The 19209-nt window shown below is 32.9% G+C and overlaps 1 protein-coding gene across 4 annotated transcripts; it reads right to left on the bottom strand.

Moving 5' to 3' along the window:
- Positions 1 to 668: 668 nt before the first annotated feature.
- Positions 669 to 16589, bottom strand: LOC145638998 (uncharacterized). 4 transcript variants are annotated; one of them, XM_081690090.1, is made up of 14 exons: positions 16359 to 16589; positions 14481 to 14670; positions 14294 to 14368; positions 13884 to 13990; positions 12745 to 12805; positions 12536 to 12595; positions 12374 to 12448; positions 12062 to 12202; positions 8263 to 8317; positions 6047 to 6169; positions 3172 to 3250; positions 1916 to 2138; positions 1262 to 1428; positions 669 to 1150 (listed from the first exon to the last, which is right to left on the bottom strand). In XM_081690090.1, exons 1-14 carry the CDS (start codon positions 16388 to 16390, stop codon positions 1135 to 1137), a joined length of 1404 nt encoding a protein of 467 aa, XP_081546216.1. In that variant the 5' UTR covers positions 16391 to 16589; the 3' UTR covers positions 669 to 1134. The 4 variants fall into 4 exon arrangements, with proteins under 4 accessions (XP_081546216.1, XP_081546219.1, XP_081546217.1 ...); XM_081690093.1 differs by lacking the exon at positions 1262 to 1428; XM_081690091.1 differs by lacking the exon at positions 3172 to 3250 and having other exon boundaries at positions 1916 to 2136.
- Between the last annotated feature and the right edge of the window lie 2620 nt (positions 16590 to 19209).

The raw sequence follows: 19209 nt of genomic DNA, 5'->3' as shown, positions 1-19209 counted from the left end.
TGAAGTCCAAGAAGTTGTCGAGGTATATACCGTACCCTTAGTAATGAAATACTGATAAGAAGAACGAATATGTGGGACCCAAACATGACCTGTAGCAATTTTTTCACAAACAAATCAGGCGATTTGCTTTGTTTGTTGGTGTTGAATTGGCTTGTTTGATAAGTAAGCGCATATACATCATCACAATAAGCCAGAATTGCCCTGTGAATAGAGATAACTCGACAAGGCAAATCTTCTTTTTGTATGCCAAGAAATGAGATTATCACCCAAGAGGACATAATATCTGGAGGTAGAACAATGCCAGTCAGGACCGTTCCAATCGGCATCGCTTATAGAGATCATCCGGGTGGGTGCAGAGCTATAAAGATGAAAACCATGATCAAGGGTAACTTTGACTTATGTGATGATGTGCTTAAGTGCATTAATGTGTAAGCTATGTTTGGTTTAGGAAAAGTTAGTTATTAGTTACTAAAGAGCAGCACCTGCTACACTCCTGTGTAAGAAAGAATTAGAGATGACATTGCCATCAAGCGCCAAGGTCCGAGGCAACCACAACTAGCCAATAAGCATCTACATCTACTACAGTTGCAACACCTTCCAACAACAACAAAAACAAAAACAAACAAAGAAGAAAAAAAAAAAAGCCCAAGCTGCAACCATTTAGTGGGGAAAAAAAAAAATAGTCGTGCTATTATTTTTGTTTTTCACATTATTCTAGCAGCAGCAATGCACATCAAAAGAGAAAAATATTGCTTCCCCCGCTGTACCTCCTTCGAAAATACATAGGCACCTCAAAATACAGGAGCAGATTCAACTCCATCAGCTATTTGACATTCCTATGCAAGTTTCATCCCATTTCTTAAGAAAAGACCAAGGCAAAAGAAAAGAAAAGAACTAAACTTCACATATATACAATAGTTGTAGGATGCAGTTTGCTCAAACTCGAGGACGCATTAGAAGATTTAGAACCATCCAGCACAAAAACACCACAAATATCACGATTAACCCAGCTTCTGGGAGTTTCCAATCTAAAAATATGGACAGAAGATCCAACATCTGGAATAGTCTGCTAATTGTGTATTTGATAGTTATGCATTGTGCACCCTCTGCTCAGCAGGATAAAAGATCACATGCTCACCGGTGGACCACCCTGATTTTGACGAAAATAGAACAAGGAAACGTATAAGAAAAGGCAGAATACTGATAAGATATCTAATGTAAAAAGACCAGCAAAGCTAGAATACATTCACTTTGAACTGACCTGTCAATCCTGATCCAAACCCGATGACCCGACCCATGACCCAAAAACATTAACCCGAAAATAGAGTTGACCAGACACCCGAACTGACCCGACCTGCAGTTGACCCGACCCAAATTTGCCTGAATTGTTTGATCCAAACAGACTTGATACCCGAACAAACCCGATACCTGAAATGTCCTGAACTAAAATTACCATATAATTGAACTTAAAATGTCTTGTACCAAAACTAACTCAAATTGTTCATCTTTAATCGTAGATAGGCTCATAAACTGAATTGGTCGTGTTTGATATAACAATAACAATATATATATTGCGCATAAAATTATTGATTTGAGCTTGATTCACAAATGAAACAACCCGAACATGACCCAAACAGATTTTGACCTGATCCGAACATACTTGACCCGAATATACTTGACACGAAATTGCCCCAATCTGAATTGGACCCAATTCCCGACCAGAAACCCGAATCGACCTGACCCATACCCGACCCGAATTTTAGCTGACCCGAAATGACCCGAACCAAAAGTAACCCAACCCAACCCGACCCGACCTGAATGACCCAGTTGCCAAGTCTATTTTGAAGTAAAAAAAAAAAAAAAAAAGCTTGCAGCACTAAAGTGCACAATAGTAATAAATTTCATAAACTGTTACCTTAAACAAGAGATCATGTGCAATGTGTTCCCAAGGCAATGATACAGACATTAAAGAGCAGTTAAGAGGCAACATCTCATCATCTGAATTATTTGACGCAGCTGCATAAGCCTGTTTAGCAGCAACAGAAGCAGCAGATGCAGCTCTCCGGACAATTGTAGCAAAACCAAATCCACTTTTTGATTCAACAGGTGAAGACCTTGATGAATGCTGGCTTTGGTCTGGTTAAACAAGATAATTTTTTCATCGATCACCAAGCACAATAATAAATTGCACAAAATTTTGAGAATGCATCTGAAGTACAATTTACTGTATTCAGAATGATAACTTAACCAGTTCAGCTACAATCTATATTCTACATAATGTTTGTACTCCGTAATTTAATGTAACACTGATTATCTCTCTCATTATATTTTTTCTCTATATATCCAGCCACTCGATATTAAAAAAAAAAAAAAAAAAAAAAAGACATAGCTTCCAAAGAGGATAATCTTTGTGTGATATTGGTTCATTAAGTGTATGTGAAGGAGCGTGACTGGTAGAGTTACAACCCACATCAAGGGGCTAGCTAGAAGATATACAAAGTCAGAATGAGTTCTATCAAGGATTTCAGCAACATCAGTGGCATCTTAAGAGTGGATAATCTATGTATTAATTTCTCTGTGGGGACGAGGTGGTTGAACCATGGGCTTAGCAGCATCTAGAACAAGTTACAAGTCCCTAAAACATTAGTTTATAGCATGGCAGAAGATAGGAATTAGTAACGGTTCTAGCTGCTTGGCATATGGGGGGCAGGGGCTGACTCATAAACACTTTTTGAGTTCTCAGTATAGTTCTTACTCTTCTTAGCGTATAACTGCAGAGATGGTTTGGATAGGAGTGAGTGTGGACTATAGCAAATAGGATCTTTGTCATCTTTTTCAGTAGATCTAACAGATGAGGATCCAATTTTTTTTTAAAAAAACATTACTTTGAAAACAGTAGCGGCTAGTCTGCAGAATTTGGTTTCCAGCTAGTCTACAGAATATGGTTTGCAGCTAGTCTACAGAATATGGTTTCTACAGAATTATAAACTTAATAGCTTAATACTAAAAGGAAAATTGAACAGTAGATTAGAGAGAATACAAAATGAAGAATAAAAGCTCTAATAAGCAAGTTAGAAGAATGGATAATGAATGGTTCAATCAACTGTAAATGTGAACAGTGTCTCGATAAGGCTTTTAAGTTTAGCTTTAGGAAGCAGGGGAGTCATTCCTAGAAAGTTTTTCCCAATCCCCAAAAAGCTTAAAGTTGTACACTTGTATTCTGTTTTTGGGAAAGTTAGTACCATATTTACTGATCCAAAAAGAAATACGAGTATATAAGTTCAAAGATAAATAAATATATAAATAAACAAATAAATTCTTCCTACGAGTCCATGTAGCCCTCCAAAGTTGCTAACAATATAACACGGAGGTAGTAATTTATTTGGAGTAAGTCGCAGCGCATATCTAAGATAGACTCGACAGGGTAAAATGGTAATTTCACGCAAAGTTTTTTCGATAACACGGTACCAAAGAACCACAATTTTGTACAGAAAAATAAAAGGCCAGTTGGTACAAAACAAACAATAAACCAAAAGGAAGTCAATTGGTATCTGTGCAAGTGCAAAATCTCACACAGATATACATTAGGACTTCCCCAATTGATTTGATGCATTGTCTCATAGCAGCAAATCAGATTAAATTAGACCAGTTCCTTTTAAAGATCCCAATTTACAGTAAACCCCCTCTCTCTCTCTCCCTCCCTCCCTCCCTCCCTCTCTCTCTACCCCACTGCCTTAGCCCAGTTAAACTAGTTCATGAGAGGAAGTGTGCATTCCATTCTAACCACAGCCACCGTGAAGTCAGCATACAAGCATTGCACCACATCTCTTTTGCCCTTCCATGGCCCAAATGCAAACTTGCAGAAGACCAAAAACAACTCGATGGATAACCTAATAACCCCAGTTTGCATACACCATATAAATATTACTCACCATCTCACAGTGAAGGAACACATGGGGAGCAAGACTCACCAATCTATTGCATTGGTACTATGACACAGCATGCAAATATTTGACAAATTAGCCATCCCTGAGGACCTGTTCTTCTCCTTTGGAAAGTATCGTTAGTGCTGTTTCTACCCAATGCTAAAAGTCCACACAAAAGCTCTCACCAAAAGTGGAACTTTAGCCTTCCCAATCAGCCTGTCCAGCTATAAAGTTATCCCTAGATTAGATGGTATAACATTTACAGTTGTATACTATAATACTATAGAAAGAATGAAAGTTATACTCCCTAATCACCCCTGCACCAACATAAAGAATGTGGAAAGATCAATGTATAAAAAAGCTCAAGGTGCGCTGAAGCGATAAGGGTTATGCAGCGCCTAAGGCGTGCCTCAGTGCGCCTCTTTGAAGTGAGGCGCAATATATAAACTGTTAAAATAAAAATCAGAAATTTGCTTCAGGTGCGCCTCTAGTGCACCTCTGGTGAGCCTAGTTAAAAACGCCTCCCCAAGCCAAAATAAGCGCTTACCCCCTATCGCCCTGTGCCTTAGGCGTGCTTTTTCAAACACGGGGAACGATGGAGTCAATCAAAGCCTTAATCATAAGCAATGGAGGAAGGTTTTTGTGGATGACTATACAGAATAATCACTATTGGTTCACGTAACCCTAGACTTCCCAATCAAACCTATATAAGACGAATACTAAATTAAGGGAGATATATGCCTTTTTAACTAGTATCCATAAACAAATCCATAAAGAGTGAGAAGCTAAACATGCAATCTTTAAGACACACACGAAATTCGTCTTTGTTATCTTATACCAAATTATTGAATTAATCTCGAAGAGCTACTGTCAAATTTAATAATTCTAACAAAGCAACAACACCTTTTCTCTTCTTTTTTTTTTTTTTTTTTTGTTAGTAAGAAAATCAGAATAATTCCCAAAGTGTCGATCAATTAAGAGATTGAAAATTAGAGAGAGTAATTGATGAATTGTACCCAAAATTGGACAAATTTAAATACATGGAATATAGGATGTTTATCCGTGGAAAAATGGGAAACAATTAATGTTGAGCAAGAGAGATTTTTGGGAACGAGAGATGAAGGAATAATGGTGATTTTCCAAATTATTGAAGATTATGACAGTTGTTTACACGTTTGACGCTAAAGGAAGAAGTAAACAAGGGCCTCCTAAATTTTGGGCCCTACTAGGCAGCACATGGTAAGGGTAAGGGCCACACAGGCCTGATACCAATAAAAAATACTCCCTCTCTTTTTTTTATATTTGCAATACTTGGGAATGCACAAAGTTTCAGGAAAGTAATATAATATTAAGAGTGGGTGAATAAATTATTATAGTAAAAGTAAAATGGGGATATGAAAGAGAAAATATGTGAAAAATGATATATATTTATTATTTAAATGGGGACCATGGATAAGAGAAATGATAAAATAATTTAGTGAGGTTTAAAGTAAGAAAAAGAAATGATAAAAAAAAATTTAAAAAAAAAGTATAAAATTACTAAATATAGAAGTGATGCATTTAAAAAAACATCTATAAAAGGAAAGTGATGCAAATTAAAAAAAAAAAAATAAAATAAAAAAACACGAAGGGAGTAAATATACATTAACATTTTCACCAAATTTTAAAGAAAGAGGTTTCCTTTGCTACACCCAAGCTTTATTCCCAATTTCCCACTCAGATTATCTGCCATTAAAGGTTTCCCCTTATCATCCCCAATTTACACAAATAATTTCTTAATTATTCATAAACAAATGGAGACAAGCATAAAAAGAAATAGAAAAAAGGTAACTTATAAAAATAAAGGAATGAGAAGCTAAATACAATCTCTAAGACATGTATTAGGACCTATATACAATTATACATTAACATTTTAAAAAAATTCAAGGAAATTTTGCGTCTCTACTCTCTATTGCCCATTAAGTCCAAAGAATTATAATATATATAAAACAAAAAAGAAAAAAAAAAAAAGCATACCACAAGGCAGTGATGCTGATGCAAGCACATATAAAAATTGAGCTACAAATCGAAAATAAGACATATGTCACCTAGTCAATTGAAGCAGTTAAACATTCTAGTACCTTCTACACCAGAAACAGCAACTTCAACTTCTCCACGTCCGCCTGGACCTTTCATGTAAATTCTGTCTAATTTACCTGAAGAATGACTGAAAGAAAGCAGACTCCCAAAACGATTTCTTCCTGCTGAAGAAGTGTAAAATGAAGAGCAATGAGAAGGAAAAGCTAAGAGGGAAAAAAAAAACCAGATATTCTTTAGTCTGATGTCAACAGAGATTTCCAAAATCTATAACGAGCATATAGCAATGACAAAAGGTGGACTGCTTTTTGCAAGTCAAAGCTCATGAACTCTCAAAATTGCAACACACACGAATGCGAGCCAGTATAATCATTCAGCTGCATAGAAGTTACATTGAATTCTCATCCACGATCCCACAATAATCAAATATCAAGACTAATCAGCAACTCAATTTTCAAAATCAAGGGCTGACTCAAACAACAATGTCCCAAAGTAGACCAATATGATTAGACTTAAGAGTGCTTAATGACATGTATTAGTATCACAAATGCATCCAAGTGATCTCATCATTTATGGACTAGAAGCACAAAAATGTGAGGTTTAGTGCAGTTTGCTTAGGTATTGACCAAGAAAGTACAGTGACATAAATAGCATATTAATACAGCCTCAATGCCAATACAAGGTTGAAGATCATGTATGAAAAGACTGCATGGATATATTCATGATAATTAACAGTACTAAGGAGTTCTGTCAAAAAGAATTCCTTTTTTGAGACATTGTTGCTTGAGGACACAGACGACCAGGATCAGAAAAGGGCACCCCCACTTATACATTATAACATATACGTACTATTGCTCATTTTAGGAATCTACAGACTGCACTATTAAGTTCAATAAAATTATAAAACAAAGAAAACAAAAAAATAAAAAAATAAAAATAAAAGAGAGAGAGAGAGAGAGAGAGTTGAAATTAAAGCTTTTCACAAAACTAGTACGGATATACCATCTAATAAACAGGACAAAGGGTCTGTTACTTTTAGCTTTTTTGGGGTGCTGGTGTTCCCGCAGATTCAAAATAATATTATTACAATAACCTTTCACTGCACATACTGGCGAACCATGTTTTCCAAAACTTTGGCTCTATCTGCTCTAACTTAGTAAAATGAGTTCTAGCGAATAAGCCAAATTAAGCAAGGGATCAGCAAAAACAAGTAAAGTTCAAGTTAGTTTATTTCGGCCAATATCAGCTGAGAAAACAGAGCCTGAACTTCAAGTATTTCCAGATAAGCTTATAAAAAATCCATGTTCAAGAATTTTGGCATTCTTAGCACATTCTCGTTCAACAACAGCAAAGCCTTAGTTCCAAAATAATTTGGTGTCGTCTAACACATTCTTGTTCATTAATCAAAATAATGTTATCAATTGCACAAGCGGAATTATTCAAAAGGTGTTGTGATTCAAGAACAGCTTCCTCAACTCTACATCTATAATTAAAAAGCGTTCCGCAACAAGTTTGGGTGCCAAACTGATGATATGACACAAACTCTGACTGGATTGGATAATATGAAGATCTCTCCAGAACAATCCCTTTCAATCTCCACTAATGCATAAATTTCCTAAATGATTAACTTCAAACCACTTTCCTATTTTGCTTCTTTTTAATTCAAATTTAATATATCCTCCTCTATGAGTATTTTTTAATGAATAGTATAAAAATCCTGAATCAGTTCCACTAATGCTTCTTTTTAAATCAAATGTTATATGTCCTCCACTATGAGTATTGCCTGATATAGCACCCCAACTTTCATTGCATCTTTCAATGTTAACCAAGTGTCTTATGTCCTGCCAACCTTAAACGAACATACCCAAATGTTTCTATGCTCCATTACTTAATAATATTTCCACACGACAGATCCTCACTTAGTTCATAATTTCACTAAAATTTCTGAAAACTCCTTGTGATGTGACAACATATCTTCAAACTGAAGGGTTTGTCATCCGAATCATACTGTAGAAAACTCTTCAATAATTAAAAATAATAATAACAAAAATTAAAAAACACAGACATACACTCCAAAAAAAAAAAAGAAAAAAGAAAACCATACACGTTTGGTTTGTGGTTATAAATGCTTGAAGCTTATCCAATGACAAAGTCTTCTAATTATATTCACGATGAAACACCAACAACATTAACATCCCAAAATTGTCACTCTTTGCAATAGAAAACATAGGTACTGGATTGTTGATTTGTAAAGAATTACCATCATATGCATCACGAACCATTTGATAGCTCACAAATCCAGAAAAAATAGTAACCTGTAGCCATAATTGTGTCATTCAGTCAGAAAGCTTGTACGGAAGAGTACAGTGGACATTTCAAATCTTTTCAAATGAAATACCGAGTTCGATAACTGCTATAATAACCAGAAACAAACATGGTCACATTTCCTCAAGGATTGCCAAGTTCCAACTTTTAAGTCAAATAATAGCATTGCAATGAAGCATAGAGATATACCCAAGCCCTGGAACTTCCATCTCATATACAGCCAATATTAGATTTCCTGATATGACCCAGCCAAAAATAAAAGCATGTTGGCAATAACAGTATCACACTTCAAAGTATGTAAGTATGTAACGTAGGCTACATGCTCACGGATGATTCATATAGCTCAAAATTCATGCTAAAATTGGGCATCATGCATCAATATGGGGCCATGGGGACCGTCAGCATGTAATGGCCCAATTTTTTTAATCAGTTCAATCAATAAATTGTTAGAGAAATAAAGAGAGAAAGATGAATCTAGAATTTTAAGAGACGAATTGGGACAAGGAAGTGTGAGAAACAAAGTTCAAAGTTGAATGAAGAGCAATAAAAGGACGAGAGAGAAAGTATAAAGTCATTAAACCCAAAAATACCGGCTAACAAAGTGTGCAAGGTGTACCCTTGCATAGGGCCCGAAAATAAAAGCCGAACAACTGTAATGGCTCAATTTTTTTTGATCAGTTCAATCAATAAATTGTTAGCCGGTATTTTGGGGTTTAATGACTTTAACACTTTCTCTCTTGTCCTTTTATTGCTCTTCATTCAACTTTGAACTTTGTTTCTCACGCTTCCTTGTCCCAATTCATCCCTTAAAAGTCTAAATTCATCTTTCTCTCTTCAATCCACTAATTTTTTTAGGATATTGAAAATTGAATTCTAATTCCCGTTGCTATGATAGATTGATGTAAACATGGGGAAAACCATTTAGATCCCCATAAAAAATTGAATTTTTATATAAAAGAGAGGAATTTAATTGAATTGATCAATAAAAATTTGGAAAAGAATAAAACTTTAGAGTTTGTATTTAGAGAAGAACAAGAAAAATTAGAACATTACAGAGAGAAAGATGAATATAGACTTTTAAGGGATGAATTGGGATAAGGAAGCGTGAGAAACAAAGTTCAAAGTTGAATGAAGAGTGATAAAAGGACGAGAGAGAAAGTATTAAAGTCATTAAATCCAAAAATACCGGCTAACAATTTATTGATTGAACTGATTTAAAAAATTAGGCAATTACAATTGTTCAGATAGGGGTGTGCAAGGTGTACCCTCGCAAAGGTCCGTGAAAATAAAAGCCTAACAAGTGTAATGGCCTAATTTTTTTAATCGGTTCAATCAACAAAATGTTAGCTGGTATTTTTGGGTTTAATGGCTTTCATACTTTCTCTCTCGTCTTTTTATTGCTCTTCATTCAACTTTGAACTTTGTTTCTCACGCTTCCTTGTCCCACTTCATCTCTTAAAAGTCTTGAAAAAATTTTCGCCCTTTAATCCTCTAATTTTTCTAGTTCTTCTCTAAATTTGACTCTAAATTTTCATTCTTTTCCAAATTTTTATCAATCAATTTAATTAATTTTCCCCCTTTTCCATGAAACTTTAATTATTTATGGGAATTCAAATCGTTTTCCCCATGTTTACATCAATCTATCATAGCAACGAGAATTATAATTCAATTTTCTATCCAAAGAAATTTCTGGGCAACGGTTGAATCTTTCCCATCTTCCCCCTATTAGGGGTGAAAGTTCGGTACTCGATTTGGATTATGTCCCAACCAAAACCGAACCGAAATAATTTGGTTTTAGTTTTTTCAATCTAAATCCACACCAAATTGAATTTCGGTCCAATCTAAACTGATTTGAATGTCAAATACTTAAACCGAATCCAATCCATACACTGCAATCTTTATTAAAATTATATGAATATACAGTGAAAGAAAATAAATGAAACCAAGAAATTTCAGGAGCTATTTGTGACATTCCTTGTTCTCATTCACCTCTAGCTTGCATTTACATCATTTATGGTGCAAAAACCAAATTCATAGATCAAATTACATTGTAGAAAAGCAGAGGAGAACAAGAGATTGAAGATCAAATGATTGAATATTTAACCATGAGAGAGGATGACATGACACAAGAAAAAACAAAGATGAGAAAACAAGAGTAAGGATGAGATGAGAAAGCAAAAGGGGGCATATAAAGTTGAACGAAGGCAGAAGGAGAAAGAAGGCGGATTAAAGAGAAAGGGTATTTAGAAATTTAGGGCTTCTAATCTATAAGGGAGGACTTAGCTATGGGCTTAAGGTTTAGGCCTTGTTCACATTATGTAGCATATTTCGGTTTGGATCGGTTTTTTCGGTTTCAAGCTTCTCAAAACCGAATCCAAACCAAAAACCGAAATTCATAATTTTTTCAATCCGATCCAAACCGAATTATAAAAAAAAATCCAAACCGAATTACTTATTTGGTTTGGCTTTCGGTTTGGTTCAGCTTTAATCCGAATTACTTTCACCCCTACCCCCTATATAAATCATCAAAAAATTTTGATCTTTTGAATCAAAAAAAAAAAAAAAAATCATTCAATTACATATATTAATATATTGGGAATATCCAAATATGGGGTAAAACAATACTACTATTGAGTTTGGTTTCATCACTACTACTAATCGATCTTCAAGACTGCTACATTATATTCTTGATGCAATTTGACAATTTGTAAGTATGTATTTGGGGTAAGTATGTATAATAGATAAATTGAAAAAAAAAAAAAAAAAGTATAATTTTCACATTACGACGAGCCCCCTTTTTCAGTTTGTAACAGGGCCCCAAATTCATTGCTACGGTCCTGCAATTGTTAGGCTTTTATTTTCGGGGCCCTGTCAAGATGTACACCTTGCACACCCTTATCTAAACTAAAATGTCTATTTACTTATTTGCCTCATGAATGTTAATTGAATTTTTTTTTTTTAACTTTTAAGAATAGTGTGCGGAAATTTATACTCCTAAAAGTATTTCTTTGCATATTTCCCTCATTAATGATGCCAACAAAAAAATATTGTGACATAAGGGCCATTTTTGGTAATTGGCTTTTTAATGGCTTTTTGGCTAGCTTTTGGCTTTTTTAGGTGGTCAAATAGCGAAAAAATGTGTTTGGTAATTGGCTTTTTAGTCAGCGAAAAAGCTGGCTTTTAAGCCAAAATGAAAAAGCTGCTTTTAGTAGCTTTTTTGTTGGCTTTTGGCTTGTTGGCCCACAAATTATCTAATAAACAGCCAACAACCAACAATTAATTTACCAAACACTTTTATAAACACCCACTTAAACAGCCAATTTCAAAAGCCATTATAAACAGGCAAACATTCCCAAACAAGCCAAGTGAACCAGCCAACAGCCAACAGCCAACCGCCGACAGCCATTTTCCAAACAAGGCCAAGGCCAAACCGAAAGAGCAACCTGAACATGGCTAGATATGGCATGCTCATCGCACGTTAGCCGCCCTATTAAAAAAGTGTTTTGAGAAAAAACAAATAGCGAGGTTACAAATCTACCAGTGATTAATTTCTTCTTTTCTATGTCATTAGCTTGCTTTTACCATGGTCATTTATGAGATACATATTAAAAACGCTAAGCTTATTATTAAGAAATTTACTAACCATAAGGTTCCCAACTTCCCATAAACAATTTTCCAATATTCTCTTTTTGGCACCCAATCACTTTGTATTCTCAGAATGAAATGTACCAAACCTTTGTTTTATTATTAGTTCCAGAATCTTCTGTTTTCGGTGACTTGTCAGAAACTTCATTCTCAGGCATTTCACTAGGAAATGCTGCCCCAGCATGTGCATTAAGGACCACACAGTAGCAATGATCTGCATCTGACAAAACCTGCAGTAAAATAAAATTAAAAAAAATAATAAAAAATATTAAAACAAAATAGGTTAGTAGATCAGCAGTCACAATGATGACTGAAATTGTATTGACAGTTGACACACTCAATAGTTATAGCTCTTTGATATTACAAAAATAATAACAGCTTCAGATCATATGATAAATTACCACTGTGTCAAATGTGGAATCAAAGTCATCGATGGCAAAGCATATATCAGGATATGCCAGGAATGTTTCTGCTTCCTGGACATAAGATAGACTAATTCAAATAATATAGTGAAACACAGCAGGAAATACTGAAAACTAGACCTAATACTGGATTAGACTCACCTTCCTCGAATCCAAATGAAAATTGACCCGGCTTGGTGATGCATAAACAGTCTTTACAACCTGAAAAAATACATTATTAAAAAACACTGCAAATTTCATAGTAACATGGACCAGTTTTCTTGAGCTCGGGATTATAACCAGATTGTTAAAGGTTTTTATAAAATAATTATCTAGAAAATCATCCACCATCATAAAGAAAAAGTACACACCTTGTATATAGGACTCAATTTTGTATCTTGCCCCACTCGATGATGTTGAAGGACCTGATTGCTAATATAGATAAGTCTCAGATTAAATAATCAAGGGAATGATCAAATGAGCTTAAAATACAATGTTTCATCCTTACAGCTCAAGGAGTTCTGTAAGCATCATGCATCCTTCCCACAAGTTTCAAATGAAAAATTACAGAGCTATGAATAATTTGGAGGCAAAGAAACCTTTAAACAACCTAGTGTAAAAGATTTCACAAAACCTCTACCACTTAGTTTTCCACATTTTGGAAATATATTAGGGAATGAATAAGTAGTTATCATTCTTGTTCTTCGATACCTTTAGTGGCTTCGAACTTTCATAACTGTCATGTATCTTTTACTATTTACAATCGGTATGCAGACCCATAGATTGCATCTTTAACAGTAGCTTATATTGGCGAATCCATAAAGGATTTATTAGGTATTTTTCGTGACGTTGGTAGATATTATTCAAAATTTCAAACTACTCTTATTCTTTTCCATGTCAGCATTCCATATAGAGGTTATTATAATCACAATAAGTGAAAAATTCTTTGGATCCAAATAGAGTCACCCTAAATAAAAAGAGTAGTCAATATTGAAGATCTTTAAAGTGAATATATGGACCTTAGGACTGTGACATGAAACAAAGGAATCCATATAGGCATCTGGATACACATATTGAAAAATTACCATTAATATTAATCAACAATTTACAATTTTCTACCATACTTATTCTTGATGACAAGACTAACTTGTATTAAAACCACCTACTAAACCAAATGTGAAGAATATTGTTATGAGGAGCATATTCTAGCAACATCAGATCATTTTCAACAAAAAGGGCAAAAGCTTTAAAAGGTCAACCAACATGCTATTGAGTAAAGATACATACATCAAACACAAATCATAATTCACCATTGTAAAAACTTAAACAAGAACAAGGGTTTTGCATATGTAAACATGTGTAAAGGCTCTTTTTCTATTTCTAAATTATTTAGTGTAGAGGAAGAAGGAAGAGAGGGGTGGGGGGGAACCAAGCAAAACTGGCAAATTTGAAAGAGATACATGACAGTGCAAAAGAGCAGGAATCATTGTGGAAAAGATAGCAAAGCTACCTGCATATAGCAACTGTTACTGTGAATGAAGTGTGAGCAATTAGGTTCAAATAAAATGATCGCCTCCAATCCACCTCCATCAAACTGTCACCAACCATACTATCCAACTGTATAAATAAGATAAACTGTATTTAACACTTATATAAATTACAGAACAAATAAAGAATAGCACAACAGAAAACTAATACATCCCATATTCTATCCTTCATTTTATTTTTCATCATTTGCTTTTGCAAAAGAACAACAGCTAGCTCCAAAGGCTAAAACAAATGTTCTGGTTATAACCATGAAAAGTGATTACTTCAATTTCAAAACTTTCATGGCATCTTCTTCTCATGATATATCTACGAACATTGAAATCCATTATGAAACTCATACTAGTATCAATGCTAAATCAGACTGGCTTTTACCTTAGATGCCCACCTGCGTACAAAGTAAGGAGAATTGGCATTTAAGTCATCACTAGAATTATGCGCATGGATGTTCTGCAATGACAATAAAACAATACAAGAGTAGTGTAAGAATATATATCTTACTCAAAATAACTGATTGGTAAATATACCCATGCAGTAGAAGGACAAACAAATATTTAAGCACCATTTTCCTAACAAAAAAAATGAGATCATCATCTTGGCGTCCTCTTGATTGCTTTCCTTGAACGAAATAAAAATTCAGAATATCGTGCCAAAAAGCTTGATCCAATTCAACATCTGATGCATCCTGCTCATCAACTATAGTCTTCCCCAACAAATTAGAGTGCTTCTTTACCATACTCAGCAATTCATACCTTCGAAGCAAACAGTCCACCAGGGAAAAAATTTATAAGAAGCAGGCAAAAAACTACCCAACGCAGCATATAATATAGCTAGTCAGCATCTTCACAATGCCATATAGACAACAGTTGGCTCAAAGACTAATTTGTCAACAGGAATTTACTAAATGCAATTTAGCAAAATTTTGAGCAAAAAATCGAACAAAATAATACATCGCCATGTATCAACTGGAAAAAAAAAATTTACAGGAAAGTCAACTCTATGAAATTTCCATTTCATCAGCCAATAAACCAAGAGTCTCAACAACAATATTAGTGTGAAGTTCTGAACCCAAATCCCAAAAGGATGAGATCGGGTTCATCTCTAATTTTCAATAAATATGTATAGATATGTTTAAATACTTATATCATTGTTTAGAGGTGGAAACAAGATAAACTGATCAGTGAACGCCCAGGGAATTATTATCATGCCATCTAAAAACTCATGATAGACATAACAGGCTATTTAGGAAACCTCATGATAGACGTGATAGGCTAATATTGCAAGAGGAGAGGATGTGAAAGGTGGAGCTTGCTCTCCAGTTCTTGCTTTGACATAGGATGATGCGGGTGCAAGAGAGGATGTCACTTGCTCGTCAGCAGCTTTTATAAAGGATGATGCAACAAGAGGAGAGGATGATCCGAAAGAGGATGTGGATATAGATTTTGTATCATGTAATACAGGAAAAGAGACAGGAGTCCGAATATCTTTGATACCGAGGACGTTTGCCACCTCCTCACAACAAAAATGCATGCTTGTCTAATCGTATGTGTTCATTTTAGTTCCAAAAGAATTTTTTACTATTTTCAACATTTACAAGTTTGTTGAAAATATCATCATCCCATCCGGTAACTCATGATAGACGTGATAACCAATATAAAGAACCTCTACAACCCCCACCCCCACATCACTCAAAATTCTTTTGAGCCCTTTCTTTAGTAACACTTACATTGCTTGCACCCTAGTTTCTTACTTAAGCATAACATAGAAATCCTTAAACCTGCATCATTAACAAAACAATATTCCATACCACAGTAAAGCTCTAAATAAGATGACTCATTGTTGCAATGAAGCAAGTGTGGACAGGTCCACCCTTTGATTATATGTCACGGTCAATTTTATAGGAATTTTTATCGAATATGACTATTATTGGACAGAATTAGCCAAATAATAACCCAATCAATAAATATTTTTGATAAAGAAAAGCACAAATATAGTTTTTTATTCAATTGTTCTTTCATTTCTGTCTCCATGTTCATTTTTCCTTGCTCATTTATCAACGCCATTTTGACCCTTTAAACTTCCACCCTTTTATGATACAACCCACTACCCCGTTCAATCAATTAACCGGGTCTCTAATCAAAAAGCACAAATTCATGTGCAACTTTTCTTTCTTACACTCGCCCAATTATCATGTCATGCTGTCAACAACTATATAGCACAAAAATAAATTCGGCAATATGAGGAACAACTTCAAGGTCAGCAAATTCTTTATAAATACAAAAATACGACAAATTCATCCCCAGCAATCAACAAATCAAACAATAACATCACAAAACTTGTGAAAATACGAATTTCATAAACAAGGTTAACAAATTGATCGCAGATAATAGTAAATTAATGAAGAAAAAAAAATGAGAAATTAGGGGCAATGAGATTATACCTTGAAGGAGTTTTACCTCCATGAGAGAACATAATTGAGTGTTGGATAAAAAGATTGAAACAAAAATGTTCAAATGAGCATTGGAATTTCCGATTGAGAGAACCGCGTAAGTAAACGACAAACCCCAGAAGGTATGATGAGTCTGTAGAACTAGACACCAAATTATAAAGAATGGAGCATAAGAAATAAAGAGCGAGAGAGGAATTCTAACTGTTTATCAGCCTACGTTTGCTTGCAGTAACTTCTTTCTCGAAAAATCAATGCTATACATAATGCTATAAACGTTGTTTTCGAATCTCCGATTAACGTGTGAAAAATAACTTATAACTAGTTATTGATCTGAACAATGCCCCAATACATCGTAAATTTATAATTAAGTTTGATCAAAATTAATAAAAAGGATTATTGTTAAACAATCTAATCTAATCTAATCTAATCTAATCTAATATATATAAATAAAGTAGGCAATTTTGGAAAACATTCGGCGCGCCACATAAGCAAAGGTATATTTTTGACCAATTAAAAATTAGATTTCTATTTTATTTTAGAATTAAAAAATTCACTTGCCACCTACATAAAAGCGACAAATGAGATTTAAGAAATTTGCTAGGTAAAAAACAACGAATAATGATTTATTAGGATTTAATTTATTTAAAAAACTAAAAATTATCTTTTTTAAAAAAAATCATCTAAAGATATAGGATTTATATATCTAAGATAATCTTTATAGTGTTTATAATAAGAAATAAAAATTATTCCTTAATTATAATTAAATTAAAATTTGTTATGCCTACCACTATAAATTGACGCATCCTACAACACCAATAAAATTTCGTATCAATACATAACCAAATCAAGCGAATTTTGTGTCAGTTGTGTCAGTTTATTTCATCAATGGTTGCGTAATTCTTAGTTTAATTTTTAAAATCCATGTTTTAATGTAAATTTGTGATTATTGCTTACATTGTATTTATTTAGAATACTTAATGATTATATGTTTATGTTTTGTTTACCGAATTTTGGTTTTACATGTAGATCTAATATAATTAGAGAATTAAATTCGAGCAAAAATGATTGGAAAATCAAAGTACGGAGAGGTATTACATCTTTATAAATCGTTTACATTTATTAAATTTTTTATAAACCTTTATTTTTATTAATTATATTATTAAAATAATTTTTTTGTGATTTAGGTAGCATAATAAAGTTCTCAAATTAACTTAATTTTTATTTTTAATTACAGGGTGATTGCGTTCATGCCTCAATTAAAGCCAACTTTGTACAATTTCGTCCAAAATTAATTGAAATAAAAGTTTACGCCATTAAAATTTTTTACAATGAAAATTTTTAGATCAATTTCACAACAATTTTTCACTTATTGATTTATTTTATAAGACTATAAAGATTAATTTTATATAAATTTTATTTTTTCTAACATGTTTTATTTATCCATTTTGATTAGATGGAAGAGATATGGGTGTGAACGAAGTTGGTGATTCTATCAAAATAGAAGATAAATAGTATACATGTTTTTAATTTTTTTTAAAAATATTTTTATCTTTTAAAAAACAATGAATAATGATTTAGGATTTAAATTATTTAAAAATAAAAAATATCTTTTCACATTAAAGATTTTATCCTAATATGTAACCGATAAAATATCACATTTACAATTATTATTTTTTTATTGAAAGATATCATATTTACAATTTATTCATATTTTTAAATCCAATTGTTATATAATTAACAACCACAATAAAATACAAAACAACAATAAACAAAGTCACATTATAAATTACATTTTAAAAAAAACTTTTGTTGTAGGCCATAACACTTTAATTAAAATATTATGTTTTTTTTTGGTTTGAAATTATTAGATAGTAAAATAAATCAAATAATTAAAAAAACATAGAATCTATACGAAAATATATTTTCTTGAAATTTATACATGAAAAAGTCGTGCATCGCACGGGCTTTCATCTAGTATATATATAAAGGGGAGTTTTTTCCCGAGTTTTTAGAGAGCCACGTAGGATCTAATTTTCTCAGCGCGCCATGTAGGATTATAAATCTTAGTAGTAGCCAATTAAATAAGAGATTATTAATTTCTTTTAGAATTAAATAATTTAAATGCCATGTAAGCAAAATTGGCGAATGAGATTTTTAAGTTTAAATTAATTAAATATTATATATTATCTTTTAATATTAGGAATTTTATCTAAATATATAACAAATTTTAGGCTCATAAATTCAAAAAAAAAACATTATTTAAAAAAATCAAACAAACCATGCATCGCACGGGCTTCATCTAGTCTATATTATAATTGTAGAGTGGTTTTTCCAACTTTTAACCACAACACTCCAAAACTCAATCTCTCAATTCTCATTCACTCCCCTTTTTTTTCTTTTTTTATTTTTTAATTTTTTGCCCTAAAAATAACTACCACCTGTCTTTTTTTAAAAAAAAAATCAAGAACCTCCAAAAAAAATTTCCACTATTATTTTCATAATAACACGTACTACCCCAAAAAACTACCGATGTTGTCCATATTTTTTTTTTAGAAACACCAATATTACAATAACTGTTTTCCTTTTTAAAAATTCTTCTATTTGTTTATTTATATTTTTTAAAAATCAGCTTCTATATTATAATTACAGAGACACTTTTCACAAAAATGCTCCAAAATCCAAATGCTCAACTCTCATGCATTTAAGGTTTTTTTTTTTTTAAGGATAAAAATAACTACCTATCTAATAACTTTATATTTATTTATTTTGTTATTCATTTTAAAAAAAAAAAAAAAAAAAAAAAAACAATAACTACCCATCCAATATTTCCTTTTTGTTTTTT

The sequence above is a fragment of the Chenopodium album genome, chromosome 7 (genome assembly GCF_948465745.1).
Source record: "Chenopodium album chromosome 7, dcCheAlbu1.1, whole genome shotgun sequence".
In the NCBI taxonomy this organism is placed as follows: Eukaryota; Viridiplantae; Streptophyta; class Magnoliopsida; order Caryophyllales; family Amaranthaceae; genus Chenopodium; species Chenopodium album.
This window is presented reverse-complemented; position numbering and strand designations above follow the sequence as displayed.

Coding starts and splice junctions, on each gene's coding strand:
- LOC145638998 (XM_081690090.1), bottom strand. CDS start 16,390: ATGTTCTCTCATGGAGGTAAAACTCCTTCAAG. Junction 14,369..14,480: donor TTTTTTTTGTTAGGAAAATG/GTGCTTAAATAT, acceptor TTGTCATTGCAG/AACATCCATGCGCATAATTC. Junction 3,251..6,046: donor TGCTGTTTCTGGTGTAGAAG/GTACTAGAATGT, acceptor TTTTTGGATCAG/TAAATATGGTACTAACTTTC.